The following is a 16953-nucleotide window of genomic DNA, read 5'->3' as shown; positions in this document are numbered from 1 at the left end:
TTCACTGCTCATTTCCAAAAGTGACCACAGATTTATGTAGGGACTCTGGCTGGATTTGTGTGCTTCAAAATCTATCTCATGTATACAACATGTTTTATTTTGATACGTAACTTTTTACTTATGTCATGCAAAACAAACAGGTAACCAGATAGAGGTGCCAATTTTAAAATATATTTAATGTGCAACTCAACCATTAATATCCACAGTCCCTCTGCTCAACTCCTGATGCATGCAGAGGATTTGGAAATGCCAGTTCCTCATTTTGTTTTGCTTTATTTGCTTAAACATGATTAAATTTGTATGGTTTACTCCAACATATTATGTTTTCTCTTTATAAGAATGCCTACACTGTTTTTCAGGGGATAGGGGGCCTCTCGTTTCTGCTGTTTCTTCCACTTCCCACAGTCTTGCTTGTGGCTTGCCCATATGGTAGAGTATTTCTGTGTTATTTCATGAAATGTTGTCTTCACGTAGGATGGCCTCACCCTGCTGTGTTACTATGATGTATGTCAGACATTTACGTATGATTAGCTAGACCTATTTGTATGATGAAACCCCTTATTTATGGCACACAAGTTTTTAGGAAGTTAGAGCCAATTATTCCACAGTTGTTGTTTATAATTTTTTTCTAGATGTAGCCTAATGTCCACGACCAAGAGTAATAATAGGCTCTTCTCTGTAGAAGCAGTCTTGTGCCTTGCAAGTATAACCATTTCAATTGCTTAAATCCTTTTCTCTAGATTTCTTTTCCTCTTCAAATCCAATCAGTCACCTGTCCATCTCTTATTGTATCCATCTTGTTGCATCAAATACTAATTCTTTGGTCTTGCCTGCAGGCTAGGGCTAAATGGTGAAAATTTTTCTCCTTCAGGTTTATTAAGTGAGGGGTGCCAACTCCTGTCTCTGCTCTGCCAGTGTTGCCAGCTTTGATTACTTGCCTGTTGTCCTCTCCTTTAGGCATCTTATACTTTCTCTCATTTTGTTTCTATATTTAGGTGGGTGGTACAAACCTAAATCTGTAACTTTGTTCTCTTCCAATATGCCTTTTTAAATCTGATATTTATAGATTGTTCCCATCAGCTGGGTAGGTGACTAGTGTCTGTGACTTCTGCTAAACTGTTTCACCTTACCTTGATTTCTTGGTCACTGTTCACAGTACTTCTGCCTTGGCTGTCCAATTTGAATACTGCAAATACTCTGGGAAACAGAGAGGGGTCATCTTTTATATGCTTCTTTTCATTATTACTATTATTAAGTAGGATTAAGCTTTGACTGCAATTTATGGCTTTTTAATCTATTGTGATTGCAACAGAAGAACATTTATTCTGAGAATAAGAAACAAAATATAACCAGTTGTTTCTGACTTATTTATATTTGGATTTCTTTTCCTTAGTTTGCTGGTGGCTGTGAAGCACACAAAAAATGCCTCAACAAAAGATATTAAAACTATGTACTGTTTAGCTCTGGAAAATCAAGACTGATTCTAGATGTTTGTGCACCAGACAACAAAAGATACTTTTGTCAGACAAGGGAGAATAATCATATGAGTCAACTAAAACCAGGGATTCTGAAGTTCCATTCATTGCTCTGCCTTGTGTCCCTGTGGGATCTTGAGTAGCTCACAGTAATATCTCTCTTTCCTTGTTTGCAAGCAGTGGTAATATTTTTTGAATATTAATTTATAATAACATCTGTACATTGTTTACTGTAAAGAAGACAGCATTAAAAGTCAACTCTTCTAACCTGTGATTAAATAGTCAATAGTAGATTCTGCAAAAATTTGTCTGTGCCAAAAACAAGAAACTGTGTTATTACACAAGTAATTGTGTTATTACATAACAGTGGGACACTACTGCTGATAAATAATCCATTATATAACCATGGGGTTTTATTAGGAAATAAAATGTAGTGTGTCTGATTGTCTGATTGTTAACTTCAGCTAGATTGAGATTTCAGGTTGGCCTAACTAGGATCTGTGGGAAATCTCTGGCAGGAGGTGAATGACAGAGAATATAGTTCATTACCTTGGAATATCATACTTTCAAATGTAAATGTTTATAAATAATTAGTTGACTGTAGCTCAGAGGATCTGGATTTTGAGTTCAATTCAGTAATAACTCACCATGAGAGGGTTGAAGCCACTGGAAAGAGCATGAAGGAGATGGAATTAGTTTGGCAGCTGCAAGGTAATTTAGCCAGTGTACATTAGCTTGTAGAACAGAGTTCTGCTTCTAAAAATTGTATGATGCATTTCTTTCTAAGTAGGTATAGTTTTTGAACAGATTTTCTATTTATATTATTCGTTAAGTTATATACATGGTCTCAGTGTTAACATCTATCATTCACAATCAGTAAGATAATTTTCCTACACAGTGTTCTTCAGGGGGTGGAAATAATTCCTAGCTAGCATTTGAACACTGGGGAGAAAATTCCCACTTTTTATTCTGTTACTGTCTTGCAGTGTTGCACTAAGTGTATTGAGCCCTAGGGCTGTGGGGTGTGCACCACTCCATGAATGCAGGTGACTCACTGCAGGCCTCTCCTCATGGAGAGGCTGCCTGAGCAGATGAGTGAGACCCTGAACAAATGGGTGAGGAGGAAGTGGGGAAGCCCATGGTCACCCCGACAAGCCTCTTCTCCTGGAGCTACCAGAGGTGAGCTTGGAGAGTTCTGGCATTCTCATGGCTGTCACTTTTCAGATAGTTTGGAATTTCATTGTGTCCCTAAATTCATATCACCTCAACCACCACAGTTCATTAGATCTGCCTGGCTGTGTGCTTGTATCTATTGGTTAAAGTCCAAAATCACTTGTGCATTTTGATTTATGTACAGACTACAAAAGTCATTGTCATTATTCTACACTCTAACAAAAACCTCCAGCCTGCAACCTTTTTTCCAGCAACATTTTTCTGAGCAACATGGATCAACTGATGAAAATGAGTTGAAATTGTATTGCTTCAGAGAGTCCCTTTTCCAGCATGGACTCCTAGGCACTATTAGATATTAAAGAAATCCTTAAAATATGAGAGTGGCATTGAGAATAATCTTCTCCCTCCCCCTTCTGCAAATGATGAAAGAATCAGTGTATCTCCAAGATTAAATCAGAAGAGCACAAACCGTCAAACATTAAGCAAAATAATATGACTATACAGTATCTGTTGAAGATCACAACAAACTCGATATCAAAACCAAAACACTGAGAAAGTGTTGCATTTTGTCAGCAATTTCTCTTTTCATTTTGAGGAAGGAAAATGACTTGAATTCTAAAGACTCAACTACTTCCTCAGAAAACCCCAACATTAATTTCCTCATGAAAACTGCTCTGTACTGGGTGTTCTTCCTGCATGCTCCCAAAGAAACATGTAGCATGAGAAGATTCCCAGAATTTACTCAATCATTCTCTCAAACGTCATTTGCACTGGAAAGATTTTTTTTTTCAGCCTGACACTCCTTGTTTCCCAGTCACAACACTAATTGCCAGGAAAGGAGCTGTTCAGAGGAAAGACACACCTATTGGGACATTTTTTATTTCATCTGATGTAGATTATGAAGCTTTTGGGACAATCTGCCACAGTCAACAGTCAACAAATACAGCTGGGGAAAGAACACTCACACTTGGCATGACATTTTACTGTGCTCAATGTTTGCAGGAGTTGTAATACTATAATAAGCTTTAAAAATATATTCTGTTCCTAAAAAGAACTTTTCTGTTTACAATGGATGACAAGATCAAGAATGAAAAATTCCAGGTGTCTCTGTAACTTTGGAGTGACAGGCAAGACTTGCTTGAATTTTGAAAATAAAAGCATACCGTTTATTGGAGAACAAGTTTATCAAATAAGTGTAATATACTATTAGATAGTTTTCTTATCACTTAGGCATTTAAATTGCATTTTACATGCACAAGTGTCATTGTATAATCTGTAAACTAGATAACAGGCAAATACAATGATCAGGTGATGTAAAAACAGTCTCTTTCATGTGACACTAAAATCTCTCAGTTGAGGGGAAAAATAAGTGGTGCCCCCGTCTCTTATTATTTTTACTAACATATTTTTTATTCTCTTTTTTACTTGAATGGCAAAGGTATTGGATTGGTTAACAGAACAGCAAAAAGGTGTTTAATATTCTGTAGAAGTTAGATCTGTGGGAGCAAAAGAAACATTTATGTAGTGAAAATGTTTTAGAGTTTCGATTTTGTTCAGAAAATATTGGGGCTCATCCAGACAGATGTCTTGTAGTGGCTTTTGGTTTGCTCATGGCTTGATATTGAATCCAGTCAGGCCCTTCGCTCTTTCTTCTCATATCCAGTTGGGTTTTAAAACCTTTTCCCACTCCACCCTCTCCCACACCCCCTTCTATTGAGGTTAGTGGAAGTGTTGCCACAGATTTTCAGTGGAAACAGTGCTATACTCACAAACAAAAGATGACTAGATTTCCGTTTCCTCTCATCTGTTTCGCTTCTATGATTTAATTCTATGGTATCTAAAGTGATAATAACTATCTTATTCTACTATAGTTTTTTACTTTTAAAAAGTCTCCCCTTTTATCTGTTCACGTAGTTGCCTCTAATACTAAGACACTGTTCTGTGTTCTGCTGTCTTCAGAGACATGCTTCCCCTCTGTCACTCTCATTCCTACCTTAAGGTTTTTTTCTAGACTGCCTTTGTGTTTCCTGTTGATGCTCAAGTCTTCCTTTTTACACTTTGAAAATGTGTCTCCATGAGGCTTTGCTTGCATCACTCCGACCTATTGAAGGGGAAAAGTATTTTTAAATGCATTTAAGATAGGTTTGTAGTTCAGTTTTTTAAGGAGGTCAGTGTCCAAAGAACATACTGCTCTGAATGGTGTGTGGCGTGGAGAAGGAAGGAAAGAAGAAAAACACCATCCACACACTCTTCTGTGAGTTTGAGGCTTTCTCCTGCCTCCTTTCAGACCTTACTCCCTTTTACTTACCTCTGTGGTCAGCTGATTAAAAGGGAGAAGTTTTTTTACTGGTGGTAAGACCAGTATCCTCCATTCCTACCGTTTTCCTTCAGCTCACTGGATGTTGACTGCATGTTATCCTTTACCATGAGCATGTTTTGAAAGGAGGAGGAACCTCCCTGTATTGTCCCATGATATATTAAATTCAGTGTCAGAGGAGACTCACGTTTCTGGTGACTTAAGGTATATGCCTCTGTGTGTGAGATCTTGACCTTCTTTGCTACTTCCTGTCTGCAATGAATCAGAGACTTGGAAGTACTGATATGGTGATTGATCCTACCTTGAAAGCTCTGGTACCTCTTCACACCTTTTTGTGCTTGATAATTTTAATGTAAGAATTGATTATCAATAATAAAAAACATCATTAAATGGAGGAAGTAGAAAGGCCAGGTCAGTATTCTAGACAGCTAGCTGTTGCTTAGTTTGCTTTTGTATTGCTAGCCCTGTGATGCATCTTTGATTCGCTGCTTTCCAAATAAAGAGAATGGAGGGGTTTGTTGTTTTGGTTTTTGATTTTTTTGTTTGTTTGTTTGGATTTATTTATATCCTTCCTGTAGGTATAAAATACAACATCTGTTCTCAGTGAGGTTTTTTTAAGTTTTTCTTGTGTGCTCACTGGTCTCTGGTGATAGAGGGGTGTCAGTGAAGATATAAATAAGGCTCTGGCTCAAGTCTGGGAAGCCAGGAGTTCAACAAGAAAATAAAAAAAAAAGCCCATGAAGCCAGAAGCCTTGCAGCTGCTGGCAATTAGGATTGTCATTGGTGTTCCCTTCAGGAGCCCTCTGTTAACATATCTATGGTAGCATGCAGCAGGCAGCTGCATTCTCACAAGGCAGGGATGTAAATACAGGAGGACAGAGCTTAGTGGTTCATATTGAGCAGGAGGAGGCCAAACAGGTGTATGAATTAAATAGTTCCCTCAAGATGTTGTCAGCTGCTGGAGAGTCATCCTCATGTCTGTAAGATTCAACAAGTTTCTTTTTCAGTTGGAGAGCAGGTGATGCAAACTTCCATTTCCTATAGATCCTTGGAAAGCTTTGTGTGGACTTTTCTACTTTCCCAGCAGTTGGATAGTCCTGGGGTGGAATTCATTGGAATTCATTCAGATTTCTTCATTTGATCATTTTACCATTCACAGTTGTTTTCTGCTTCTTGTTTGAAAACCCATATCTAATTCATGCTATTTTAAAAAATTTCTGCACTTACCATAGAATTCCCTTGGTGCTTGTGGTACTGAATATTATAATGGAATAAAAACATATACGTGTTAGTTGCATTCTGTAACCTGGGACATATGTAATCATGGCAAAGCTATTATGCTTGCTTGGTAAAGCCTAATTTTAATGGGTGCCTTGTACTGATTAAATGCAGTTTTCTGAATATAAATGTAAATGGAGTCCCTGTGGTAACAGAGTAATCTTGTGCACTTTTTAAAAGGGAATTTTCCTTGGTAATGCTGGTAGTTTCTGGAGCCTTTCTTACACTTCACTAAACTTGTGCAGATGCTACATCAATTAAAGATTGGTACAAAGCAATCTGGAAGAGACTGTATGGCTAGATTCCAAATATTCTAACTTTGGTACCAGACTGCTTTATTATTAATTCCATATTTGCATTGTATTTTTACTCCTTAGCTTCTTGAAATTTTCTGTGCATATTTCTATTTGGTTTCAAATTTAACAGTCTTGTTATCATTTCAACTTACTGTAAACCAGCAAATCAAATCCTAAAAAGACAATATAAGAAGCAAATGAAGCAAGAGAATCTTGGGACAAATGATGACAGAAGCACAAAATTAGGCTGAATTTATTTCTTTTATATTTTGCCAAGTGACTGTAAATAGGGAATAGTCTTGATTTTATTTTGTATAGACCTAATTCTTCTGAAAAGATTAACAATACTTTTGACATTTGACTAATTGCAATTACAGTTCGGCCTCTCTATACAGATAGTGGTGAGAATACACAGTTTGAGTGCACACAAGGACAAGTTTTGTTTTGTAAGGACATGATGGTGCTGGAAAAAGGGATTTATTTACTTGACTAGAGTTCAGGCCTTGCCATGCTGCTTCTGATGCAGAGAAAGTTACAAAAGTGAGGCACTCGAATAACTACTCTCCATAGCTGAGTACGAAAGCAAAATGTATAGTTTCCCCTCTGTTTTGCTACAGTATGTTTCTTCACTCACTTTGAAGTGTAAAGCTTTGTATATGGGGGGATTTTTTGTGATATGTAGAATATATATAAGTATAAAAACAAAAGCAAAGTATGAGGAGGATGTGAGGCTATTATGGAGAGTTAAGGCTGTGATCCTGCTATGGCTACAGCTAGTGATTAATATAGTCATGGTTTCATTCATGAATGTATTTTATGATTTAAGTCAATAATAACAAACTAACTGATCTAATATGAGCTCTTAGTTTACATGTGGTTCGTACAGTGAATATTGCATGGGTCCTGTAGAAAATAGGTGGTCAGATATGTAATTAGAGTCTTGCAATGTGTTTTATTAGAGTGAGTAAACTAAAGACACTTAGATAGCATTCATTTTGTATTTCCAAACCCTAGATTGCTTTTTGAGGTTGATGTGAAGAATGGTGCATTGGGTCTGTGTGCATACACATTATGGCTGAAGTAGATCTTTGTAAGCTTTTGTATAATCAAGTTTTGGTTGTTTTTTTTTTTCTTTTAGATATGTTAGAGTTCTTGTAATGTCATGCTTACTTCTCTCTTTAGGAGATTGCTATCTTCGCATGAGGCTTCAATTTGAGATATATTTTCCATCACAGTATCCAGTTTAGCTTGAAGCACTAGTTCTTACACAGATTATTTTTCCCTGGGCATTTTAGCTTATCTTAGAGATAAGGGTTGGAAGTGCAGGAACAAAGTAAAGAAGCATGCAAGGTCAGCTACCACAGTAATAAGACTTAGAACTGACCTGACACCAGCAACACATCTTTTCATTCACATTTTTTAGTTTCTCCACATTTGATTGTTTTACTCAGAAGAGAAACAGTCTCTTGATTTTTTTATTCTTCCTTTATGCTTACCTGTAGGATAGAAACCTCATCTGTTCCTTACTAGTCATTTGACATGCAGTTTTTTTTTCTTTTGGAACCTTTCTTCTGCTATGTTATTCATGCCATGATATTTCTCTTAAATCCTTTCTGAGATGTGAAATCTAGGGGATTATCAAAAGCAAAATTCATCCACTTTATTTATATGAATCTTGTCAGCTGTTGAACAAGAATGTCAGGACCAAATGACAATGAAGGGTCACCTTGTTTGCCTGTAGGTACCAATGTTGTAAAGTTGAATGCTGATTTCAAGTAAGGGTTGCTTTGTGATCTCTCTAGCTGGTTTTATGTGATGCTTTTCTTTTCTTTTCCTTTTCAAGGGGTAGGGAATGGTAAATATAAGAGATTTTTTTTTAAAGTAAAATCCTTTTTCTTTAGAAGTAATAGTCAAAAAGTCATGTTTATTCAGACTCAATGGAGAATATCTTCCTCACCCCCAGTACAAAAATTCTTTCTCCTGGACTACATCCTTTTTGCCCTATTTTGAGCCAAACTCAGAAATGCTTCTCTCCATCTGTTACACACAGAGTCTGCAAGTAATTTCTATTTTATTTAGTTAATTCTTGCTCAGGTCTTGCCATATGGTCAGTAACCTTTCTAGTTCTTGGTTATCTCTGCATAAAAGGGCCTTAATTTGCTTTACTTTCTTTTTAATGTACTCTTTGATGCTTTATTAAGCAATTTATTATGTAGATGTTATACTTAATACATGGCATATTTTGCATGTATGTAAGCTTTAATTAGGTGCTTCCCGGGATTCTTAGTGTCTGCCACAAATGTTTTCTATGTGAGTTTGTCTTGTAGCATTTGGAATATACAGTACTGTGTTATTGTTTTGTGCCTTTGTATTGGTAATGCTTAGGGTCCATTTCCCTTTTTCTAGCACTCATTTGGACAGTCATCCATTCCCTTCAGGTCCTGGTATCTGCCTGCCAGTGCCAATATATTTTAATTTTGATAGTTGGGTTGACCTTTGTAAGCTTGGCAAAATAGTATTTTGAACATAAAAATTGCACTACCAGGTGACTTACAGGTTTATTTTTTGAGTAACTGGATAGATTTTGTACCTGCAAGTGTTCGTTCATTTGGGGTGTGTAAGCACGTGTGAATCTCAGCAGGTTGTCAGAAGCTTTGTTCACAGTTGTGGTGGAACGTTGGGATTGAGCATCTGAAAGAAATGTAGTTGCTGCTTATATTGGAGAAACAAATACAGTTTTAGGGGCTTCTTTTGTTGAGCATCTGGGAAATAACAAGGACAGTGAAATCAGTGATAAAACTTGAATTACTGCAATTCAGTGTACACACCACGTTAGTACTAGGACATAATCTTGCCAGAAGACACAGGTGAATGGATTCATTTAAAATGAGCAGAAAAAAAAGAGTTACTGCGGCTCAGTTGTTGAACGTAGGGGGTTTTTTAAACATTAATACATGAAATTGTCATCTCTCTCTTTTTTTTTTTTTTTTCCCCAGTGTGTTGTTTATTTTACATTGTTTGGAAAGTCTCCTGGTTAACATGCTGGGTATATCCTCCAACACTCAAAGAAATATTAAACATATGCAGCAAATTATCAGAGTTTAAAAGTAGGGATGAGGATTGCCTTCTTTTTTTTTTTTTTCCTACAAGGACAAAGAAAAAGGAAAGAAAAAGAAAAAAGAAGATCTGAACTTATAAGTCTACATAAGTTTATCCCACTCAGGGAGGATTATGTGGCACAAGACATTCTGAGTACCAGGGTAACTGTTATTCCAGAGGTGAGCTATGGGTCACCCAACCTGCAAAGCTGATGGAAGAGGCACCGGCCTTTGTATGAGGTTCAGCTGTAAACAACTGGGAGCAATAATCTCCTGAGCTGTTGCCACCTATAAACAGATCTATTTATATTCTGCAGCAGCTCCTCTAAGACTTCTGTAACTGTTTTTAGTATTTTCTTGTCAAATAAATATTTATACATATCTACTCTGTGAGTTATATTATTGATTATATTATTGCTGAGAAGGATTTATTCTTCTAAACAAATAGAACTGAATAATCTGTCCCATTTTACCTAATCTATAACTTTACAAAGTAGATTTCTCTCTTCCTCCTCACCACATCTCCTCCAGAAATTAGGTGGGGGTTTTTTTCCAGTCTGGAAGACCTAAAAATAACCCAGATTTTGGGGGGTTTTTGGGTGGGTTTTTTGTTTGTTCGGGATTTTTTTTGTTTAAATGTAAAAAAAAAAAAAAGTGTCTGCTACTTTAAGAAGGCTCATAGGTGAGGATTTTCATGTTGTACATTATTCTGGCCACCTGGCTCTGGGTGGCCCTGCTTGAGCAGAGGGGTTGGACCAGATGACCTCCAGAGGTCTCTGCCAACCTCAACTGTTCTGCAATTCTGTTATATAGTATATGGAAAATAGCATTAAAATGTAGTAGTGAATTTTCATTTCATTACTTGTCACAGGGGAAAAAAAGAATGTACTTCTTGTAAACTGTTCACTTACAGACTTTTCATTGCTTTTCCTCCTGATAAAACTGCAAAGAAAGTGTGGTATCAGAGCATGTCAAAGCATGACAATGACCTAAATAGAGCTGACACAGAATAGATTTCCAGACATATATAATAGTAACAGCCAGATATTCTGATTAGTGTAAAAGCACTTGATGTATTTTATCGAAAGGTTTATTAAAAATAGTAAATATACCCTTTTTGAGAGTCTGCTGGGGATAGTTGTGAATGTATTCTTTTTAATAATTCTATGGTAGTGATAAAAACAATTACAGAGCTAAGTTGTTAACCCTGTGTTTTTATTTTTCTTTTAATAGCCCACATACAGGGGGGCAGAGTTACCAGCCTGATGTACCCCAAATCCCCACTGCTTGCATCTCCGTGGAAGATGCTGAAATGATGTCACGAATGTCTTTCCGGGGCACTAAGATTGTTGTGCACCTGAAGATGGGAGCTAAGACCTATCCAGACTCTCCATCTTTTAACACCGTGGCAGAGATAGTTGGAAGCAAGTACCCAGAACAGGTGAGTGAGACTATACAAAAAGAAACTTATTTTTTCTTTAGAAATACAAAAAAAACAAACCCAAAGAACAGCCCTTTCTAAGAAATCACTACAACAAGAAACTTTTATCCACCTGCTCTTCTACATTTCGGACATCTCAGCGTCTCAGTCTTTTTCAGGTGACAGGTTTTGTTGCTACGTTGAACAGGTGTTGTATGTGTGTTTGGAGGAATAAACCATCTGCACTGAAAAGTATCCACCAATTCTGTTTGAACATTAGTTAATCCTACATTGTTGGTTTCCATTTATAAGACTTTTCTTCTCGCTTCCTCTTTTCTTCCAAATTCTTAGCTAAAAATCATACAACCTAAATTCATGGTCTTGAAGGATTTGTGCCTGGTATGAGGTCTTCTATGCCAGCTTCCAGCATGGAATGACTTTTCTGGCAATACAGTTTATTGTGAAAATGCTGCTATAACCTCAATTACAGCAGCACTAGAAATTTCCACTATAGTACCTACTGATCCACAATTTTTTTAAACATTTTAGTTTTGTAGCTTCAATGGAATTACTATCTCTTACCTTTAAACCAGGCATAGCTCTTGAAAGATTTTATCTTTTAGGAGGTGGTAGTTCTGTAGCTCTGGCTTGTGGTGTCTAGAGATCCTCAGTGTTAGCATGAATGTACAGTTTCAGAAGCTCGAGCAGGGAAAAAGTAATTACCCCCATAGTTGATTGGTTTACATCCCACCACCTGTGAGTCTAGCTTCATGAAACACATATTTACCAAGCTAAATGCTCCAGTTTCTAAATTAGGGTGCAGTTAATTTAATTTTGTCATCTGCATTTTTAACCATGTTTCTAACCAGTTGATTGGCTGTCTTTCCTGAATTATGTTTTGTGTATTCCAAAATTTGACATTTCAGTTCAGGTTATAAAGTATTCAGATGTAGACTTCAAAGATGTGTTAAGGTGCTTGCCTGTACTTGATTTTCTCTTTGCTGTCCTGCTCTGTTTCTTTAAGTAATGAAGTGGATTGGGATCTCTTTGCTTTTTCCACCAAGAAGCTAATCTTTTTGAAACACTGGGTAAAGGCTTATTTACAAGCCCCCTGCTGATGTTAATGGAAGTGGTAGTGGACACACTTTCAAAATGTAACCAAGAAACAGGAAAATAAAACAAGTGAATGTTTAGGTTTTTTAGTCCTCAGTTCCTCTTGGAGCCTCAATGGATGCTTCACACCACTCATTCCATTGCGTTTCTCTAGTAAGAATAGGAACCATGTAACTATTTAGGCAATAAAATACACTGCAGACTCAAACTCTTACAATGCCTTTTATGCCAAAGTGTTTCAAAATGCAGTACAAATCCAGGGAAACAGAAAGGTGACATTTCCACGGACCAGATTTCAGTTTAAGTTTTAAACTGAAACAAAAGCAAATCTGGATCTCTGAACTCTGGGTGAGAAATCAGCAGTGGATGGTATTGCTCTTACAAAGGTCTAAAGCAAAACAGTTTGAAATTAGGTTGAAGCCTGTGAAACATAACTGGTCAGAGGTATTGCCACAAATTATAACTTAAAATCCTGGAACTTAATTGAAAATGCAGGTCACTGTAGGACACTGAAGAAGTCTGGTGAAAAGTGATTCAGTTTGAGATGTAACTGCACATTTAGATGTGCTTGTGTTCATCTATATGTTGACCAGAATTTAATATGCTGCTTGATTTATAAATAATTCATTAACTTCTCCCATGGGATTTTAGCATATTTAATAAAAATAATCACCATGAACTGAAATAATATTTGTCTGACAGTTTTATCTGTAACAAGCAACGTTGAATATTATTACTCAAATCCTTTGGAGGAGAAAGCAATTTATTGTTTTTTCTTCCCTGTTTAAGAGGTTTTTGGAGGGTTCTTTTTTGGTTTTGTCCTTTTTTTCTTTATTTGACCACTTTTGTAGCATTTTCAGTTCAGTTTGTCCTTTTTCAATCATTTTTCCAAGTGTTTTATGTGGATTCTTGCATTTAGCAATTGGGGTGGTTGTGGAGGGGTAAGGAAAACAGAAAAAAAATAATTGACATATTTCTGATATATTTTCCCAAAGGTTTGTTGTATTTTAGACTTAGTCATTGCTGCTGCAAGAAATGTTTGATATCACCAAAATTGCTACTCAGAATTGTCAAACCTGCACTCCTTATTTTAGGCACCGATGCTTAACTTCAACACATTTATGTTTCTGAATAACTTAAAGCAGTAAAAGAAATGTGATTACTGCTTTGTGAAGCATCAAGCTCTCAGGGATGCATTCATCTTCAGAGGCGATGATGTGACATGAGTGCAGATGTCCTGTTGCTTTTTGAGGCAGCTCTGTACCGAATGCACAAATGCTTTTGAAAAATTAACCCACTGATACTTCAGGTTTCCTTTCTGCTTTATGCTTTCTGTTTGGCCAGCCAGTAGGCAGTAAGCAAATGCTTCAACTAAGAAAATTGTACAGTGAAACCTACTGCAAATTGCAACTTTGCAGTGTCAAGTTTTCAGATGGTGTAGAAAGCTTCTGAACAGAAAAAGGAAATGGATTTTGTCATGCTATCAGTGAAGTTCAGTGTCTCACTAGTGTCTCTTTTCTGTTTATCGTTTTGTTATTACTTCTAAGTTAGGAAAGGGCTGCTCTCCCCAGACAAGACCCTTGCTAATGTCAGAGCAGGCATGACTGTGCATGTTTTGAGCACAGACATCCACCATCCTCATCAGTTGTGAGGTCCTCAGTTAGTGGCTTCTGAGGCACAATTACCTGTAGGTGCCCAAAGGAGATGAGCCTGTGCCTATAAGATAATGAATTCAACATCAGCCATCTGCCCTACAGCCAGGCAGAGAGGGACCTGGGAGTTTGGATTGACAAGAAGCTGAACACGAGCCATCAGTGTGCCCAGGTGGCCAAGAAGGCCAATGGCATCCTGGCCTGGATCAGGAACAATGGGGCCAGCAGGACCAGGGAAGTGATTCTTCCCCTGTACTCAGTGCTGGTGAGGCCACACCTGGAGTACTGTGTCCAGTTCTGGGCCCCTCAGTTCAGGAAGGATATTGAGGTGCTGGAGCAGGTCCAGAGAAGAGCAACAAGGCTGGTGAAGGGACTCAAGCACAAGTCCTATGAGGAGAGGCTGAGAGAGCTGGGATTGTTTACCTTGGAGAAGAGGAGGCTCAGGGGAGACCTCATCACTCTCTACAACTCCCTGAAAGGAGGTTGTAGCCAGATGGGGGGTTGATCTCTTTTTCCAGGCAGCTGTCAGTAAGACAAGAGGGCAGGGCCTTAAGCTCTGGCAGGGGAGGTTTAGGTTAGATGTTAGGAAGAAATTCTTTGCAGAGAGGGTAATCAGGCATTGGAAAGGGCTGCCCAGGGAAGTGGTGGATTCTCCATCCCTGGAGGTTTTCAAGGTAAGACTGGTGCCACCACTTAGTGCCATGGTCTAGTAACCACAGCGGTGTTGGATCAAGGGTTGGACTTGATGATCTCGGAGGTCCTTTCCAACCCAGCTGATTCTATGATTCTATGATTCTATGATTTCTTCCTATAAACAAATGGGAAGCAGTGGGATCAAACATGCTATGACTTGATGCCCTTGCAACCTTTCTGCGCTTGGGATCCCATTCTCACAGTGCTTAGGACAGCAGCAAGACTAGAAAACCTGTGGGTTGTTGGACTTAACATATTTAAGCTTGTATGACTGCTGACAGTTGAGCCAAAGAGTTTGTGAAATGAGAAGTATGGTGGCAGAACTTGCTGAGGTCCAGGCTATTGCAGGCTAGAGACCTTTGCAGACCATTCCTGGCTTTTATCTTGGAAGAGTATTTGAAGCACGCTATTGCACCTAGGACCATGCTGTTAGCATCTTTTTGTACTGTATTGTGCATTGGTGAGATGTTTTATTTAAACTATGTAAGTTGACACTGGAAACTGACTGAGAAATTCACAAGTTAACTAATGTGGTTTTCATTTGAAATTCAGGCAGAGCTGGCATTAAAACATGTTTGTCTTCTTATTTCAATACAGATGTAACGTGATTGGTCCTAAAGTGCAGCAGCAACTGTTCCTAACTCTGAGGAAATGCTATAAATAGCAGCTGTTTGTTGTTAATCTAGCTTCAATGTACCTAATGTGCCAAACATGGAATCACAAAATACTTAAGTGAAAAGGTATCAAAGTGGATAAAGATATAACTCTTCTATATAATCCTGACTTTCAGTGTCTTTCCATGCTGTGTATTTCTTGGTGTGCAGTGCTGTTTTACTTATCCTACAGTTACTAAGTGATAAAAAACTGTTTCCTAAGTGCCCTACAAAGTACATCAATTGAATGGTTGCTCTTTATTCTGTGATCTAGCATAAATACTTTAGAGCAGAAACAGATGAGCTCATAAGTGGCTTTTTCAGAATCCTGAAGAGCTGTTCCAGGAATTCACTCTACAAAGCTTTTTGCCTCCTGTTTTTATGGAATGCCATATATACAGTATGTACCATTTGAAAAGTGACTCTATTGAACACCACAAGCATGAAAGACCATTGAGGAATGTACTATAGCTAGAGCCAAGTTTGAACAGCCCTTTGAAAGTATGAGTCTTAGGGATGACCTGAGAAACAGAGATGCTAAGGTAGTAGTTTGTGAAGGTCTTTACCAACCTGTAACTGATGTAACAGAATCTGTTCTGCAAAGGAAATAGCTGCTTATTTACTTCTTCATTCTTCTTCCTTTCCCTGTTTCAAAGATCAGCCCTCTCTCAGGTTTTGTGATACTGGGCAAAGATCCAGGGAGCAAGAGAACATAAAAATTTTCCAGGCTCCTGAGCCCGTTAGGCACTCATGCACATAACTGAAGAAATAATTTGTAGACCAAAAAAGCCCATCCCAACCCCAGGAAAAAAAAAAGACAAACACAAAACAACCAGACTTTTCTGAAGATGTGTAATACTCAGTACAATGTTGTTTTATGGCCTGGCATCAGTTCTACATATGTTAACAAAATGTCTATCCATTAGCTCTTTGATGTGGCTTCCAGACATCCCTATGCTCCAAGTAAATCATGCATACAATGGAGCTTTGAGGAGAAATGTTTTAAGAGCTCGATGCCATCACGTTATGGCTCCATTATCACATTTTCTCCATGTGGATTGTTTTGCTATTCATTCCAATATGTTGAAGGGTTTCTAAGTGCAATCTGTGAACCTCTCTCCTGGGACTGTGAGCTGATGCCTGTTGCTGCTAGAATTTAAGTGTATTTAAAAGAATTAGGAGATTGTTAGAGAGTTTTGGTTTTGAGAGTTTTGAGAATGCCAGCCTATTACTTCATGACAGATAGGGAAGGAGAAGTAGAAAGAGAAATGGTGAAAAAGAAACAAGAGAAAGGGTGAAGAAGAAACATTGGCATTGTTAGAAAATGTTGTATTTTCTTTAACATATTTGTGTTTATGTTTGCTGAAATAAGTAGTACCTTCTGGATGTATTTGTTTTATTAGTAACAGGATTTTGTGCTATTAATTGGCAGGGTTGTCTTTTATCCTATGCCTTCTGGGAGTGGCAATATTGCTCTCATTTGTTCTTAAACAGAGGTCTTGGCATGATGAAAACAGTCAATAAGAAACTGATATGAAGGAAAATTTCTCTTTGTAACTTGATAATTTTATTTATTTATTTATTTATTTATTTAAACTACCAGAGGGCCTACCAAATTTTAAGACTAAAGTCCATGCTAGATTTTGTGGTGTAAAGCTTGGCAAATATTTTAAAACTTGATTTGCCTGCTTAAAACCTAAGAGCTGACTGAAAGCATTTAATTCTGGTAGGGAGAACTTGGCCATAGTTTGGCTTCTGACTAATTGACTGTTGCACCCTAATTCA

At 37.7% G+C, this 16953-nt stretch overlaps 1 protein-coding gene across 1 annotated transcript in view; it reads left to right on the top strand.

The window, feature by feature from the left end:
* The window catches only part of CPQ (carboxypeptidase Q), a 151968-nt gene that overhangs the window by 43472 nt on the left and 91543 nt on the right, over positions 1 to 16953 (top strand). The window contains exon 4 of the mRNA XM_018078211.2: positions 10871 to 11078. Within this exon, the coding sequence (XP_017933700.1) occupies positions 10871 to 11078 (208 nt within the window). The remainder of the gene's footprint in view (positions 1 to 10870; positions 11079 to 16953) is intronic.

The sequence above is a fragment of the Manacus vitellinus genome, unplaced genomic scaffold, assembly GCF_001715985.3.
Source record: "Manacus vitellinus isolate BGI_N305 unplaced genomic scaffold, ASM171598v3 scaffold_1_pilon, whole genome shotgun sequence".
Taxonomy (NCBI): domain Eukaryota; kingdom Metazoa; phylum Chordata; class Aves; order Passeriformes; family Pipridae; genus Manacus; species Manacus vitellinus.
The sequence above is the reverse complement of the archived record's forward strand: the minus strand, read 5'-3'. Positions and strand labels throughout refer to the sequence as shown.